At 38.1% G+C, this 18,277-nt stretch overlaps 2 protein-coding genes across 3 annotated transcripts in view; both read left to right on the top strand.

Moving 5' to 3' along the window:
* The window catches only part of selenoi (selenoprotein I), a 788,955-nt gene that overhangs the window by 89,705 nt on the left and 680,973 nt on the right, over window positions 1–18,277 (top strand). The gene's annotated exons all lie outside the window — the stretch shown is intronic.
* Window positions 1–18,277, top strand: part of drc1 (dynein regulatory complex subunit 1 homolog (Chlamydomonas)) — a 51,776-nt gene that overhangs the window by 26,048 nt on the left and 7,451 nt on the right. Inside the window, exons 6-12 of the mRNA XM_028797347.2 lie at window positions 350–436; window positions 1,557–1,679; window positions 6,438–6,577; window positions 7,006–7,140; window positions 10,918–11,156; window positions 14,088–14,272; window positions 14,468–14,557. Coding sequence (XP_028653180.1) covers window positions 350–436; window positions 1,557–1,679; window positions 6,438–6,577; window positions 7,006–7,140; window positions 10,918–11,156; window positions 14,088–14,272; window positions 14,468–14,557 — 999 coding nt within the window. The remainder of the gene's footprint in view (window positions 1–349; window positions 437–1,556; window positions 1,680–6,437; window positions 6,578–7,005; window positions 7,141–10,917; window positions 11,157–14,087; window positions 14,273–14,467; window positions 14,558–18,277) is intronic.

The raw sequence follows: 18,277 nt of genomic DNA, 5'->3' as shown, positions 1-18,277 counted from the left end.
GCTTTTAATTCAATGTGTCACACAGGGCATCTGGTACGCGTATGTTGGTATTTGTATATCAAGAATAAACTGCAAATTCTCCCTTTCATTATTTCATTTTGGTTGAATTTTCTTCTCTATTACTGTACATCTTTAGCCAATGTCTAGTTTATGCTCTTCAGTGGTAGATGGGTGATGCAGTACACACGGTTAACACAAAAAATGTGTTGTAAAATATTTTCTCCAGTCAAAATTATTCTGAGATCAAACTAAGTCATAAAAAATGTAGCATAAATTGTACATATGTTTTTTTTTAATAAAAGCTAGTTGAAATGTTAACATTATAATCTGGTTTTGAATTTTTTTTCAGAAAGCCTTTGAGCTGGAGCGCAGAGAGTTACTTCACAGCAACTACAAGAAATGGGAGCAGACAATGGAGCATCGACGTGAAAAAGAAGTAGGAAAAATTATATGTTGTATAATTCAGGTCTTTACACATGCCTAATTTTCAATAAAGAAATTAATCTTTTCTTTTTAATAGAAATTAAATTTTGGTTGCCAGTCCTTTACAGCATTCATTTACATTACAAAAAATCACTGTGCTCCATTTTCTCTTAAAGGTTTCCTTTTCATTACACTATGACAATTTGTGCAGCTTTTGTCAATTATGTAAAATAGATTTCTAATGGCAAAATTTCATATTGCTGTTGGAGTAATCATAATTCTTCATTCCCTTATTAGTAGGTGGTGATGTTCGGCCTAAAAGTTTGAGGTAAAACAAGCAAATATCTGGGAGTACCTGAGTATTGGTGTATTGAGACTTTTGTGCTATTCTGTAAATAAATCTTCCTATTATTTAATTTTCATAAATGTTTCCAATGTATGGAAATGTTTAAAGTCCAGTTACCACAATCATTAAAATTATTAATTGAATTAAAAACGGAATAAAAACAAATGGACTGAAGTGTTAAAGCTCCTGAAATAAACTGATTATATGCGCATCATGCCAGATCATCACAAGATTATTCCTGCCCCAATACAGTTTTATTTGGGATGGGACAACTAAAGAGTCACATAATCCACTGTCTATGAACAGAACATACATAAGTAAAGAGTTACACAACCAACTTGGTACATATTGATTTATGACAACCAAGGGGATGGAAGATTAGGACCACTTTCATGAGTGCTTGGAGCAGCCCCAGATCACTTGTAGTCTCAAGTGAATTGCATCACCGTTAAATGCAGAAATAATGTTATAAATCTTTAAAACCCTTAAGGAAACATAAAAAAATATCTTAGGCTTAGATTTATAAACACGTTTGTGGAAGTTGGCCAGGTATGGAATAAAGATGCTTGTAACATACTGTAGATAAGACTGAAATTGGAAGCACAAAATTGGAAGCAAAAAAAATAAAAAATAATTTTCCTAGAAAGGATCTGATGGCTGTGATTTATAGCAAATTAAAACAAATACAAAGTGATTTGCAAAAAACAAAGAATGTAGTTTTTATTAGGTTATTTTGACTGGTGCTTTTATTGTCATGTTGTTCTCTTGTAATTTCCTCCTGCTTTAGATGGAATACCTGACAATGAGGATGAAACAAGTGGAAGACCAAGCCCAGCAGCTCCAGCAGCTCAGAGTCCAGGATGCTGAAGAATACAACATGATTAAAATCAAGTTGGAAACTGATGTACAGGTATTTGACTGTTGCACTGTGCTTCTCCTTTGAAGGCAGACTAGATTTATTCAAATAAAACATCATGCAGAACCCCTTACTTTCAGCTGATAGTCTCTATAATTAATTACCTTAACATTTAGGCAGACAGATTCATCAAATTTGGTCTATATTGGCTATCGCTGTTTATACTTGCACTAGTTCCGTTTCCATATATTAAAAACATGTTAATAATTTACACTTTTACTAAGTAGAAGCTCTGAGCAACTGATATGCGTAGGGTTTAAAAAGTATTTCATTCTCATGATAATTATGCGAGTCCACATTAAAATCATTGATACTGGGGAAATGCTTTGTGTGTTTATCAGACTGAAAAGCTGTCTTTTAAAGAGGTTCTTAGGTAGAGAGGAAAAAATGATACTGAAACCTGTATAGTAGTAGGAAAACATTTGCATGAACCTTTCACGTGTAAAAGAACAAAGCAGTTTATTGGTCCTAAAAAATAACATTGTCTAGATTATTTATCAAGGCAGGTCACTGCAAAGCTTGAGTTGATGTGACGTTTCTTTAGTGCTACAGCTGAAGTGGTACGTGGACTTAAAAGGCAGATTGCATAAAATCTCATGAGATTATAGCACAAAAGTTTCTGAAAGTTAAATGAAAGTAACAATTAACCATTATTACATTAATATATCAAAACTGGTGCTTTTGCAGTTAATATCTGAATTAATGAAATGTTTTATGGTGGCACCATCCTGTGCTGGGTTAGTGGCTAGCTTCTGTAGACCCTATGGTGGAATGTTTGCTTTTATAACATAAATCAATGGAAGTATTTTCTTACAATAATTTCTATAGTAATTTCATGTTTAGTTTCAGTTTTTAATTGCAAGAATTCTTGCTCACAGCAGTTGCTTTGAAAGATATTAGGGATAACAGCAATAACTGTGGCCTCATCATTTAACTACATGATAACAACAATAACCACAGCAACGTTAATAATTATAATTATCCTTCAGGAGGAAAAATGTACAATGTATGCAGTGCAAAAAATAGCTGGCTGAACAGAAACAGCAAGTGCTTATTTTTGTTTCAAATTTGTTCCTGTACTGCAGAAACATTAGATCAGTTTGTTGGAATCCTGATGCTGCTTTGATTTCTTCTGCCAAACTGGAGATGGTAATTGATTTTGGTAAAGTGCTTATCATTGAGTACATGCTCAGAGCACTTACACTTGTATAAAACTAGCTGTCCGCTGTGGCTCCTGCCGCATAGTAGTGAAACAGGACAAACTTTAAAAATCAATGAAAAAGAAAAAAAAAAATGTAATAATTTGTATTGAGAAGAATTTATATTGATAGCTTTCATTTCCGAGGCCTCTTGATGTCCAATATTTTTGGTTTTGCTATCAGGGGTGAGAATGTAGCTGTGATCTCTTTGCCAAAAATGTAAAAAGTTGGCAAGGTATCTCTGGCCAAGTGGAAGGCAGGTACGGTCCAACGTGAAACGCCACTGTATCTGGTCGTGTTCAGCTCTGATGGGAGAGCGTCCCCCACGTGGCTGTGATATCTCTGCCAATGAGCAGCTACCATCTAAAACACATGTAGCTATGATTTCTCTCTCAAAAACGTCAAATGTTACTCTTTAAGAATCTGTAGATGATAATATCTGCTGAACAAACAGGTATTGCTAGGTAAGCGGAGACAAAGTATGCTCCAACACGTGGCGAGAGGTAGCGCAATTCAAACAGAGGCTGGCTCGTGAGTGAGAATGGCCCCGCCTGGCTCCCTACTGCTGAGGTCCTGCCTCTCCCTCCCCTCGGCCTGCAGCCTGTCTTTCGGATTTGCACCAATAAATCAGTGCCGCAACCAAACTATAATACTTAGCGCAATCAGAGAAGTTACAAAAATCAACTGTGAATGTTCAAACAAATTATTGAAAAAACCTGATCTAAATCCGTTTTAAGTACTTCTCTCATGAAAAGTGGACAGACAGACATTGGATTTTATATATATAGAGATAATAATGAATTAGGAGTAGATTACTAAACTGTACATTTATGTACTTCCATCCATCCATTTTCCAACCCGCTGAATCCGAACACAGGGTCACGGGGGTCTGCTGGAGCCAATCCCAGCCAACACAGGGCACAAGGTAGGAACCAATCCCGGGCAGGGCGCCAACCCACCGCAGATTTATGTACAATAATACAAAAAAATTACTTAAAGATACAGAATGAACTAAAATGATTATAATAAACAAATCACAATATGTCCATTAACATTATAATTAAAATGTGGCCAGTTGGCAATAATGTAGAGGAGAACAACACTCCAGCAAGCAGCATTCCTGCAGAAAACAAACCTGGGGGAAAATCCACAATCATTTATAACAGTTGTGAAATTGGTCAGCTGTGCAGTACTCATATTATTTGTCAGCGGGTTTTGTATGCAGCACATTCTTCACTGTTCCTTTTTTTAGGACTTTGCAGAGTTGAAGTCCCATAAAGGATCATCAGAGATGTGAACTGCCAAGAACTCAAAACAGCTGACTAGTTCTACTGTCAAACTGATGACGGATGACGGTTGGAGAAGGATACACATTGTATTTCCTAAAGTGTTATTTATATTTAGGCAAGAATGTTATCCAGGAACCAATTCATAACATAACATTTTCAGACCCCCTTAATCTGAGTCTCTGGGGGTTGTTGCCTATTCCAGCTGCATTTGGTTCCTGGTATGAGCCAAGTCCTGATGGGCTGTTATTCCAAAACAAGGCCCACTCCTGCACACAACCAGACTCACACAGAGCTGATTTGGCGATGCTTTGTCTTTGGGCATGTGAGAGGAAATCAGAAAAGCCCATGTAAACATCGGGAAAACAGGCAGACTCCACATGGCCAATGACCTAGTGGAGGATTTAAACACACGATGCAGGGTCCAGGCAATCCAGAACAGTTCAATGGTCTCCTTGGCACATTTTATGATATTGAGACGGTTGTAGTATAGCATCATTGTTCTTTCCAATTTATACCTACACATTTTTGTTTAGGTTCTTCTTTCATGACTTGAATGCAAAAACATTCTTTCAGTTTTTGCAGATAATATTGTTATACCTTAGTTTAAATTTGAGGTATCGCTGAATGGCTTTTACGGTAATGTAGAAGTATGTGCAAATACTGATATTATCCACTTGAGTTTCGTAGTTGCCGAGGCATGGTAGATCTCTAAAGATTATACCAGTCAGTGGACTCAGCTGGAAGTTGCAGCTCACCCTGTAAACTAACTCCGAATCAATTTCACTTTATTAGCAATGTTTTTAAATTAACAGCCACTATATATTCTGACATTTCTGAAGTATACATGGGAAGTGAAAGAATGAGCCTCTTTTATTATGGAGTATAAGAAATACTTATCTTTCCTGCTGTTGTAAATAATTTGGCAGTACCTTAGTTATATTAAAAACATGGTGATTCATGTGACCCATGACATTATAAAAGCATGCCAGATAGTTAGTCATGTGGTAACTAGCAGGAAAGTACCAGGGAGACATAATGTCTTGATAATAGCTGAACAGCATATGGGTATGGGGAGATGATTAAATTGGGGGTGGGGGATTGTGTGTTACAGGATGCCAACAAATTTAGTTTGATAGAGGGCAATATGTGGGCACTTTATATTATTTATGGACCCCATCTGGTCACACAGGAGGTAAAACCACTTTGTGCTTTACCACCGATGTGAGATCTAGGAATATGTCCTGAGCAACACAGCAATTGTGTCCCCAGAAAGACTGCGGCTATAAAGCTGGCCAGTTCTAACCCAGCAAGTGAGTTTGGAAGGGAGTCGGGGTAAAAATGTCCAGTATTTCCCACAGTGTGCCTGCAGAAATCTTTGGAGACATAATTGCACAATCTCATAACTTCCCATACTACCAAACCATGAGGCTTCATTGTGTGGTGATATTGCATTTAAGTAATCTGACACAAAGTCCCTTAAATTAAAGGTGTGCTCCTTTTTTTTCTAATCATTATCAGATAGGAAAGAGCTCAGACAGACTTTGTGCATGTAGTTTTTAGATGAGATGAACAGGGACTGATTTCCATAGAGTATTCAGATCCTCAGCCATCTGGTTTGTCATGGTAGAACAGACTGCCAGACAGTCAAGAGATGTTGTTGTAACCAGGCTGACCAAGTTTTCTCTCTTAATGATAGTGGGAGAAGTTGAAGCTATGTGTTTGAGTCCTTCTGTGGATAGTGATGTACAGTTAAAGAGAAAAGTGTGAACCTGCGGTTCTCCCATGTTTCTTTTTTTGTGTCTGTAAATGCTAGAGACTGCTTTGGAATCCACTCGCATGAAGGATATTTAGGACATCACACGTTTACAATGTGCACTTAAATGTGCTTAAACAATTTTAATGATTCACTTTTGAAAAAGGTAATATAATAACAAAGCAACAGAGCACAGTAATTTTTTCAAGTATTTTATCTTGGTATTACAGTTTTCTTCTTGCATTCTAAAGATATATATGTTAGGTTAATCAGATCTGACTGCTATCTTGCACCCAGTGCTGCTGCCTTCACATCTTTGCAACCATACAATTGGATGAAGTGAAATAATGAATAAAGAAATATTTGTATGTATTAATTAGTATTTATTAAATTGTTTTCATGCTAGGTCCTACCTATTATCATATCTGAGGCAGTGGGACATGTAGAGGGTCTACTGCCTTAAATATGTGGTATACAGTATATAAAATTGCTTCTTATGGTCTTGTTTTAGATACTGGAACAGCAGCTCCAACATATGAAGGCTACCTTTCAACTGAATCAAGAAAAACTGGAATACAACTTCCAGGTTCTAAAGAAGCGCGATGAGGAGAACACTATTACTAAGTCTCAGCAGAAAAGAAGAATCACAAGGTACTAACTGTGCAGCATGGGTGCCGGTGGTATCTTTTGTTAGATATACAGTAGGTGTGCCTTCATGTTTCTTGTAATGTATGGCAAAAAGGCGTTGCTTCTTATACTACCAGATAATTAGAACTATTCAAAGAAATGGATTGTTTTTTTTTTTACTTAAGATGACTCACGGGATAGTCATTAAAATAAAATGTATAAAAAATGAATTGTGGTTTAAATTTTAAAAATGTAAAACTGCTGCTCTGCTTAGATGTGTTTAGTGCAAAGAATTCTAAATTAAAGTGTAAAAGAGCACTCAATTAAATGTGTACATGACAATGACCTATATAATGCTTTATGTAAGTAACAAAGTAAAATGATAAAATATTATGCAGCGACTTAAAAGTAGACCTCACTTGTTAAATGTTCCATGTTTGGTTGTGATACAGGTTGCAGGATGTTCTGAACAATCTTCGTATTAAACTTCAGAAGCAGGAAAAGCAGTTCAAAGAAGAGAGTCATTCCCTTTCTGAAGACTGTAAGAGGATCATGAAGCAGTATCAGGATATGCAGAAGAAAATGATGTCAGTAAAAGACTTTTTAGAACTTTAAGAATATACACCTGCAAAATATATCTATAAAAATCTAATATTAAAAATTGTGTTTGTACTAATCCAACTTAATGGCAAACTCAGTGCGGCGGCATTATACTACAGTACAGTAAAACCTTGGATTGCGAGTAACTTGGTCAACGAGTGTTTTGCAAGACGAGCTAAAATTTTTAATAAATTTTAACTTGATAAACGAGCGAGGTCTTGCAATATGAGTAGTACATATATACGCTTTGTCTGCTGAGTGTCACGTGATCACAACTGAGCTGATGGTTCTTTTTCTCTCTCGCTGCGGGATTGTGGGTAATCGTCTCCCATTCTCGGCCTCAGTCGGCGAGCGTATAGTGTTTACTATAGCATTGTGACCACGTGTGTGTGTTGTAACGTGTGAGTGTGTCTTGCACCCCAAAACACGACACTGAGTCTCAGTACTTTAGCAACACCAGTTTTATTTGGCTTGAAACAGGAATAGTGCGGTTATTTATTGTAGCGGGATTTGAACATTAGAACAATTTGGACAAGAACAGGCCATTCAGCCCAATAAAGCTCACTGTTCCTATCCACGTAATTCTTCTAAAATAACATCAAGCCTAGCCAAGATTAAAAAAATGCCTGCTAGAACTATGAGGCTTTACAACTAACCAGTAAACACTATACAAATAATAAAATAATAATAATTCATTACATTTATATAGCGCTTTTCTCAGCATTCAAAGCGCTATCCACACAGGGAGGAACCGGGAAGCGAACCCACAATCTTCCACAGTCTCCTTACTGCAAGCAGCAGCACTACCACTGCGCCACCTGTGAGGACAGCATTATGTTCACTCATCTGTCCATCTTCTGAACCATCGTTTCCTTGTACAAGTTCTTAGAACTCCAAAGCCTGTCTTGAACCAAGACGGAACTCAATCCTGTAGGCAATCTATTTTAGGATACATTCATCTGCATGTCCATAGTGAGCCTGTTTAGAGATGCCTAAAGGAACCTGTATGACTTTGTGGGAAGAAGTGGGAATTGCCTGGAGAAAACCCTTACAGAGATTTTGCAAATGCCACCCATTCATTGACTGGGCCAAATTTGGATTCCAGGTGTGAAAATAGTGAGAGTGCACTGCTACACACATAATTATGCATAAATGTACAATAAAATTAAAATTTATTAGAAAATCCACCATTCAATTTCTATACATATTCTGTCTTATTCAGGGTTGCCAGGGCTAGAATCTATTTTAGTAGCATTATTGCAAGGCACTAACAAACCTTAGATAGGCGCCAATCTCTCACTGGGCATTTTCACACACATTCTTTATCACTTTAGGCTAATATAGTTTTTGTAAATTAGTGACATTTTGTAATTATTTGCATGTTTGTTCCTTTTGCAAAGTATTGCCTTCACAATGACAAACCTTTTCTGTCTGGACATTTATTCTTGCTTGGAAAGTAGGATTGACAAACTGTTTACTTTATTTCAGAGAAAATGGAAAAGTGAAATATTGTAATCCAAGAGAAGGTTGGATAACCAACCTTAAACAATGCTTGATGTCTATTACAGGGCTGTATCACATAAAAACCCACCACACTCATTAAGGACCAAATTACAATATCCACCTAACCTTACATGTCCAGATTTTAATATTCCAAAAAAACCTATGCAGAGACAAAGAATGTTAATTCCACATAAATAGCAATAAATTAATTTGTGCAGTTTTGGTCTTCAGGCTACAAAACAGACATAGAAGTATTAGACAAAGTCTGGAGAAGAGTGACTAGGATTAATGCAGGGCCACAGGGGATGAGTTGATGAGAAAAGATTTTTGGAGCTGAGCCTTGTCATTTTAAGTAAAACAGGATTAAAAGGAGACATGATTGAAGTGTTAAAAATTATGAATGGAATTAGTACAGTGGATCGAGACTGTTATTTTAAAAAAAGTTCATCAAGAACATGGGGACACAGTTGGAAATTTGTTATGGGTAAACTTCTTTTCACAGAGAGCCATAGAAACATGGGATAAGCTACCAAGTAGTGTGGTGGACAGTAGGACTTTAGGTCAGGTCAGGTTGGGGACCATGCACTGATGCAGCATGTTGCCACACCCAGCACATGATGAAACAGCTAAGAATCCTTGTTGGCAGACACGCGCCCCCCCAAATAAAATGAACATCCTCTCCAAAATCGAAATGATCATCTATCTGTCGCAGACAGGTGTTACAGGGGTGTCCACTTGGCCTGGTACAGCTTTTTGGGTCCTCAACAGTGAGGATCCTGTGAACCGGATCACTCTTGGGGAATGGCGCCACATGGCCATAGTGCCGTAACTGACACTCCCTCACAGTGCAGGTAATGTGCCTCATTTGGGACTCCGTGAGAAACCGCTAGTTCAACACAAAGTCAAACTAGCTATACCCAAGGATTCTTCGAAGAGACACAGAAATGAAGAAGTCCAGTCTTCATCTTAGGTCACCGGATAGCGTCCATGTCTCACAACCATATAGCAAAAAAGGGAGCACCAGGACTGTATAAAGACTTGACCTTAGTCCTTTTGCACAGATATCAGGAGCATCACACTCCACTTTCCAGCAACCTCATGACTACATAGAAGTGGGAAAAGTTGTAGAGGAAGCAGCTCCTAGCAACAAATGCTTTATATACACCCTACCCCTTAATATAATTTAGATAACTGAAAAAATCACAATGATACTCAAGAAACAAAGTCTACATTTAATAGATAAAGCTTTGTTAGTAGATAAAGGTTACTTTTAGAAAACAGGCATAACAACAAAAAGCACATATTTCAATAACAGTTAAGTATTATAAAGTGTTCCTAGGTTTGGGTCACGGAACGTTTTTCTACAAATAAAAATCATTTGCAGATGGATACGTTGAACATTGCAGCCATGTAGAGATGCATCTAGTTGGCAATGATGTTTCGATATCCTGTGCAAATAAAATGTTCCTCTGTTCATATGTCTCACAACCATATAGCAAAAAAGGGAGCACCAGGACTCTAAAGACTTGACCTTAGTCCTTTTGCACAGATATCAGGAGCATCACACTCCACTTTCCAGCAACCTCATGAACTACCCCCCAATCGTTCCCTATCTGGTTAATGGCTTTGTAGGAAGAGTCACCAGTGACATGAACGTCGCTGCCGAGGTATGTAAACCTCCTGATGCGGTTGACGCTCTCTCGGCAGACAATACACACTGCTGATGGCTGCGCTTCAGAGGTCATTAAAGGCCTGGATCTTTAGGGACCTTCAAAATTCAACTTGATGTTATTTTGGAAGAATTAAGTGCATAGGACTGGCGAGCTTTGTGGGGCTGAATGGTCTGTTCTTGTCTAGAATGTTCTAATTTAAACCCAAGACCCTGGATCAAACAGGCAGCAGTGCAGACCGTTGTGCAACCATTCTGATGTTTTGAAAAAGTTTGAATGGTAAAGGAAGAAAGTTAATGAGAACACACACACACACACACACTTCTTCCTAAATTTCTGTAATAACTAAATACTGATGTGCCCAAAGTGAACAAAGACAAGCTGGCATAACTGCAGAAAACTACACCTGATTTAAAAGTTTGGTTAAAATATAAATTGTGTTCTTAAATGTCCAAAATATATTTTAATTTCTGTCTTTTAGTAATGTATGGAGATTGAAAGAAAGGTTTACTTTTCATTCTTAACAATGAATGCTCTGTGATTTCAAAATGTTTTCTGTGCTTAGGATTTTTTTCTGTGCACCTTCATTAGGTATTTTGCTTCTATTGATGCCAAAAGATTCCATGAGATGTGGATAATGAATGAAGAGGAGATTAAGGGTCTGGTTAAGAAAGCTTTAGATGCAAATTTGATTATCCATGAACAACAACTGGGAATGACTTATGTTAGACCAAATCTACCATTCATGAGGTCAACTGGTCCGATTATTCCACAACACACTAAAAAGAAATTGACCGAGGAGCTTGCCAAGCAGTTTTTAACAGCAGGACGTAAGTTGTTGCAATGTCACTTAGCATTTCCGCTTTCCAGAGTGTATTTGCTTGGTTTGATTTTGGCTTGAAATTCCCTTTGTGAAAAATACTTGTTTGGGTTTTCTCTGTCTGCCCTAACCAATTCAGAAACACATACTATAATTGACTTAATGTAAGGTAGAATTATTATTTTATTGGATATGCATGTATTGTCCTGTTTGTCTACGATTCATTGTATGGGCTCCAAATATGTAGCATTCTAGGTAAATAACACAGGGTTTTTAGATATTTTTAGATATTTAAACATCAGTAAGCTGTTTGCATTGAGACAGCACATAAAAATGCAAGAAAAACAGAAAGGTGTACATATGGTGTTTATTGATTAGGAGAAGGCTTATGATAGAGTGCCATGCCAAGAGGTTTGGAGGTGCATGAGAGAGAAAGGAGTACCAGACCAATCATATGATGATTGTCCAGGATATGCATGAGGGAGTGAGGACTCGGGTTAAAAACAGTGTTGGAGTAACCGAGAAGATCTCAGTTTCAAAAGGTCTGCAGCAGGGATCTGCCTTAAGTCCTTACCTCTTTGATCTGGTTATGGATATGTTGAGTCATAGGATAAAAGACCAATCTCCCTGGTGCATGTGTTTTGCTGATTGATGTAGCACCAGAAAAGAGGAAGTGGAGAGTAAATTGGAAAAATGGAGAAGGGCTTTGGAAGATAGAAGGTTGAAGATAAATAGGAAGGAGACAGAATATGTGATGTTTAATGATGAGCAGTATTCAGCAGTTAGCCTGCAGGGAGAGCTATTGAAAACAGAATATAAATTTAAATATTTAGGATCAGTGCATTTAGGATCAGGCCAAGATGGAAAATATGGGTTATGTCTGCATCTAAGACTGCAGGATGGAACAACTGGAAAGAGGTTTCAGAAGTACTGAGTGATCAAAGAATTCAGGCAAAGGTTAAAGGAAAGGTTTTTAAGACAGTGGTAAGGCCAACAATGACGTATGGAGCTGAGACATGGGCAAGAAAGGGAGCACAGAAGTTAGATATGACAGAAATGAGAATGTTGAGATGGATGTGTGGAGTTACAAAAAAGACAGAATAAGTAATGAAAGAATCAGAGGTACAACAAAAGTGAGAGAGATATCCAAGAAAGACCAGGAAAGTAGGTTTAAGTGGTATGGATATGTGATGAGGAGAAACAATGAATAAGTGGGCAAAAGAATGATGACAAGGAAGAGAAATTGAGGGAGGCCAACGTGGAGGTGGAGGGATAAAGTAAAAGAAGATCTGGAGGTTAAGGGCTTGATTGGCAAGGAGGTGCAGGCCCGAGTTGTTTGGAGAAGGTTGATCAAGCACATTGAGCCCACATAGAAGTGGGAAAAGATGAAGAGGAAGCAGCTCCTAGCAAAAAATGCTTTATATACACCCTACCCCTTAATATAATTTAGATAACTGACAAAATCACAATGAAAATCAAGAAACAAAGTCTACATTTAATAGATAAAGCTTTGTTAGTAGATAAAGGTTACTTTTAGAAAACAGGCATAACAACAAAAAGCACATATTTCAATAACAGTTAAGTATTATAAAGTGTTCCTAGCTTTGGGTCATGGAACATTTTTCTACAAATAAAAATCATTTGTAGATGGATACATTGAACATTGCAGCCATGTGGAGATGCATCTAGTTGGCAATGATGTTTCGATATCCTGTGCAAATAAAATGTTCCTCTGTTCAAATAAAAGGTCCCAGTGTGGGCCATAGAAACAGCCAAATTCCAATACAACAACCAGCACTCTTCACACATAGAAGATTGAATCCATCCAGCCCTTTATGACTGTGCTCCTTAGTCCACTATTTTTGTACCGTGTTTTTTTTGGCTGATTTTAACAAAACACATTTGGGCTATTGACTGCCATACTCCAAGGTACAAGGTGTTATAGGTGCTGATATGCCACTCTTGGTGCCTGTTTGTCTGATCACAAGACTGTCACTGGGGAGATATTAGGTTGATAGTGACGATCCTCGATACATATTTTACACTGTAATGTGTGAAGTTTTATAAGTGTTTGTGTTCCTGATACAGTCATACCTGTGCCTCTGCACGTAAGTGAACCAAAATTTTAGCTTTATTTGTACACATAAAAATGATAATTAGAAGCAACAGAAACACTTACCCTTCTGTCCCATAAATGTAATGTACAGTTTGGATAGGACTCCTTTATTCTTTGATTTGGTGCTTTTTGTTATTCATAGGGCGGCACGGGTGCGCAGTGGTAGCACTGCTGCCTTGCAGTTAGGAGACCCGGGTTCGCTTCCCGGGTCCTCCCTGCGTGGAGTTTGCATGTTCTCCCTGTGTCTGCTTGGGTTTCCTCCGGGCGCTCTGGTTTCCTCCCACAGTCCAAAGACATGCAGGTTAGGTGGATTGGTGATTCTAAATTGGCCCTAGTGTGTGCTTGGTGTGTGGGTGTGTTTGTGTGTATCCTGCGGTGGGTTGGCACCCTGCCCAGGATTGGTTCCCTGCCTTGTGCCCTGTGTTGGCTGGGATTGGCTCCAGCAGACCCCCGTGATCCTGTGTTCGGATTCAGCAGAGTTGGAAAATGGATGGATGGACTTTACTTTGTAAAACACAATGGAAATAATACCTAACATGTACAAAATTGTTGGCTATACACCAGATGGTATTAAAGCCATTGTATCTCCATTGGTTCTAGAAGTACATGATTGGGTTTCAGTTTCTGAATGACTTTCTGCACCAGGTTCAACACTGAAGTAGGACCAATTATTAGGGATAGAAATACAGAACACCTCATCAATCCCATGACCCTTCAAGCATTCCTAGATCAGTGGTGCCACATGAGGCAGGACAAACCACATCTCTCATAACATATGAAAGAAAGATAAATACTTGACCGTTTTTATTGAAAATTTCTCTTCAGAAAAAATAACTGGAGATGAGGAAGGAGTTGAAGAGTCCATGTCAGCAGGTGCTCAAGGTGAATCACACCAGTCCAGAGAGCAGGGCCAACTTGAAGCAACCTATCCTGAGAACGCTGACAATCTGCTCCCTCAGATCTCACCAAAAACTATGAAAAAGCTCCTGGAGATAATGTGTGATGAATGTGTAAGCTAATTTGTCATCTTTTCTCTTTATTATTGTTTGTTTAAGAGCATTACGCTTCTCCTCTTAGACAAAGGAACTTATTTGTTTGCAATCTTCCTGGTTTCTAGGCGTCATAGTATTTTTGACTTATTTTGATGTGGTGCGTGCCACAGAGTGAATGGCTTTCATGACTCATGTATTTCATTTCTTCTCTAGGACTTCCTAGTAGAAAGTAAATTACTTAAATTATTCTCTACCTTGGAGAAGCATGAACAATCCCTAATGAAGCTAGACTCAATTTTCATGGTAAGAATTGAACGTTTCACCCATTGCAGAAGGGGCAATATTTGTACTATTTGTCTTCTACTTATTATAGCTGTTCATGTCTCTGTTTCATTACATTTACACTTTAAGATTGTTTTCCTTTTAGAAATTTACTTAATTGGCTCTTCTGTTGATGGATTTCTCCAATACTGTTAATAGGAAATCCCTGCATCATAATATTCTGAAATGTCCATGAACATTCAGTACTTCTCAGTAGGTTACGTTTAAGCATGGAACCTCAAGGGGCTTATTTAGCTTGCATTGCTCTGAATCACTAAAATCCTGGTGATTATTACTTTGCTGGATGTAAAGTAAGGCTCTCCTGAGAAAGTTGGCGTATAGCACCTTTTAGTTATTTCACTGTGGCAGAAATGTAACATGTTTATTTTCACCAACTGACAAATATCATTCCAAATTGTGCATTATGTAAAAAGCAATAATTGTATGTGTATTTTTTTCCAAGTCGTACACTGCCACTCAGTTAAAAAAAAAAAAGAGCATAAAATCCTATTTTCTATTATTCTACCTCATCTTGGCCTTTTACTTTGCTGACTAGTAGTCACAATGTTTATCCAAATTAATCATTCATAGAACCATTGTACATAAGCCCAGCAGTATAGTAAACGCAGGAATTTTATACTTTACAAATTGGCACTCTGTCTATGGTTACTATACACCTTGAATTAAAGGCTGCCAGGATGGATTCTAGCCCCTTGTACCCTGGGCCTGGATTAAGTAAATTTGAAAATGTTATTGATGAATGGATAGAAGGCTTACAGGAGCTTGATGGGAGCCATGACATCTCATAAACATTTTTATAATCTGCTTAGTTTGTATGAGCAATTTGTTGGACCATTAAGTCACAGATGTTTTGATATTGGCTATATTTTAGTATCATTTTTATTAGCTTTTAATAATACATTAATAGTAAAAGCATATTTTTTCTTTTACATTAACTTTTAAAATATTCCATCAGATATTTTCAGATATATTAATGACAATAAAATATTTTGGGTTGTTTTTGTTTAAATCTATTTGAAAGAGTGCTTATTTTAAAATTAACTTGAAAAAAATAGGAGTTAGGCGACATATAACACCTTTATCACTTGTGTGAATTCAACCTGACAGCAAACATTAACATTTGATTCTATAAATTAAAAATGGAATTTAATATGACTGCCGTAGCAAAAATTTGAAAAGAGTTTTGTCATTACAGTAATGCTTATAGTACTACAAAATGCACAGTAAAAAATGATAAAATTAGTTTATTGCTAATCCTGCAAATTTGTTTGTGCCAAATTGCTTTCTGTTGTGGATACATGATACAGTGGTCTGCTGTATATAATGCATTAATAATTGAATGCATTTATAAAAGCAGCTTCTTGTAAGGAAAAAACAAAGCTCAAAGAAGGCAGCAAAAACAATTTAATATGGAATAATTCTTCTGTTAGCTGATGACATGCACAGAAACCACTAAGGTAGAGTATAGAATTGTAAAAGCAATTTGCCATAAAAAATAGGAAAGTCTTGCTGATGTTCAGAAGATTATGTAATGATCTAAGCTTACTCCACTGAGGCTACGACTTTAGGACGTGTACAAGCAATGTAGCATTGGATGGTCTCAGGTGATTGCTTTCAAGTGAGAAATAACACTGAAAATGTCTTACTATTAGCATATACTTGTACATTAAAAACTGTTAAACTTAAACTTGCTTTCCTCACTTCCATTGCCATTACTGTTGCCAGTGCAGTGCCCATACAGTTGAAGTCAGACGTTTACATGTACTTAGGGTGATTTTTTAAAACTCTCTTTATAACCCCTCCACAGATTTTACACTAACAAATTATAAATTTGGCATATTGTTTCAGACATGTGCTTTGTGTAGGGCAAAAGTAAGTTTTTCCAACAGTATTCACAGACAGAGTATTTAACTTTTTATTGACAGTGTCACAATTCAACCTAGCCACAAGGCATGCACAAACCAGTGTGTTTCTTCGTGCTGGTCCTATGGAAGCATGGAGGTGTTTAGGAGAGATGGCAGTGAAGTTTTTAACCAGATTGTTTAATGGAATTTTGGAAAGTGAGAGGATGCCTGAGGAGTGGAGAAGAAGTGTACTGGTGCCAATATTTAAGAATAAGGGGGATGTGCAGGACTGCAGTAACTACAGGGGAATAAAATTGATGAGGCACAGCATGAAGTTATGGGAAAGAGTAGTGGAAGCTAGGTTAAGAAGTGAGGTGATGGTTACTGAGCTTCAGTATGGTTTAATTCCAAGAAAGAGCACCACAGATGCAATGTTTGCTCTGAGGATGTTGATGGAGAAGTTTAGAGAAGGCCAAAAGGAGTTGCATTGCATCTTTGTGGACTTGGAGAAAGCATATGACAGGGTGCCTCGAGAAGAGTTGTGGTATTGTATGAGGAAGTAGGGAGTGGCAGTGAAGTATTTAAGAGTTGTACAGTATATGTACGAGGGAAGTGTGACAGTGGTGAGGTCTGCGGTAGGAATGACGGATACATTCAAGTTGGAGGTGGGATTACATCAGGGATCGGATCTGAGCCCTTTCTTATTTGCAATGGTGATGGACAGGTTGACAGATGAGATTAGACAGGAGTCCCTGTGGACTATGATGTTTGCTGATGATGTGATCTGTAGCGATAGTAGGGAGCAGGTTGAGGAGACCCTGGAGAGGTGGAGATATGCTCTAGAGAGGAGAGGAATGAAGGTCAGTAGGAACAAGACAGAATACATGTGTGTAAATGAGATGGAGGTCAGTGGAATGGTGATGATGCAAGGAGTAGAGTTGGCGAAGGTGGATGAGTTTAAGTACTTGGGATCAACAGTACAGAGTAATGGGGATTGTGGAAGAGAGGTGAAAAAGAGAGTGCTGGCAGGGTGGAATGGGTGGAGAAGAGTGTCAGGAGTAATTTGTGACAGACGGGTATCAGCAAGAGTGAAAGGGAAGGTCTACAGGACGGTAGTGAGACCAGCTATGTTATATGTGTTGGAGGCAGTGGCACTGACCAGAAAGCGGGAGACAGAGGTGGAGGTAGCAGAGTTAAAGATACTAAGGTTCGCACTGGGTGTGACGAGGATGGATAGGATTAGAAATTAATACGTTAGAGGGTCAGCTCAAGTTGGACAGTAGGGAGACAAAGTAAGAGAGGCGAGATTGCATTGGTTTGGACATGTACAGAGGAGAGATGCTGGATATATTGGGATAAGGATGCTAAGGACAGAGCTGCCAGGGAAGAGGAAAAGAGGAAGGCCTAAGAGAAGGTTTAAGGATGTGGTGAGAGAGAGGACATACAGGTGATGGGTGTAACAGAACAAGATGCAGAGGACAGAAAGATATGGAAGAAGATGATCTGCTGTGGCAACCCCTAACGGGAGCAGCCGAAAGAAGAAGATTGACTATGTCACAATTCAAGTGGGTCACAGGTTTACTACACTTTGCTAATATTTGGTAGCACTGCCTTTAGATTGTTTAACTTGAGCTAAACATTTTGGGTAGCCTTCCACAAGCTTCTTACAATAAGTTCCTAGAATTTTGGCCCATTCCTCTTGACAGCACTGGTGTAACTGGGACAAGTTTGTAGGCCTAGTTGCTCGCACATGCTTTTTCAGGTCTGCCCACAAATTTTCAATCGAATTGAGGTCAGGGCTTTGTGATGGCCACTCCAATACTTTGACCTTGTTGTC

Source organism: Erpetoichthys calabaricus, chromosome 3 (assembly GCF_900747795.2).
Source record: "Erpetoichthys calabaricus chromosome 3, fErpCal1.3, whole genome shotgun sequence".
Lineage (NCBI taxonomy): Eukaryota > Metazoa > Chordata > Cladistia > Polypteriformes > Polypteridae > Erpetoichthys > Erpetoichthys calabaricus.
This window is presented reverse-complemented; position numbering and strand designations above follow the sequence as displayed.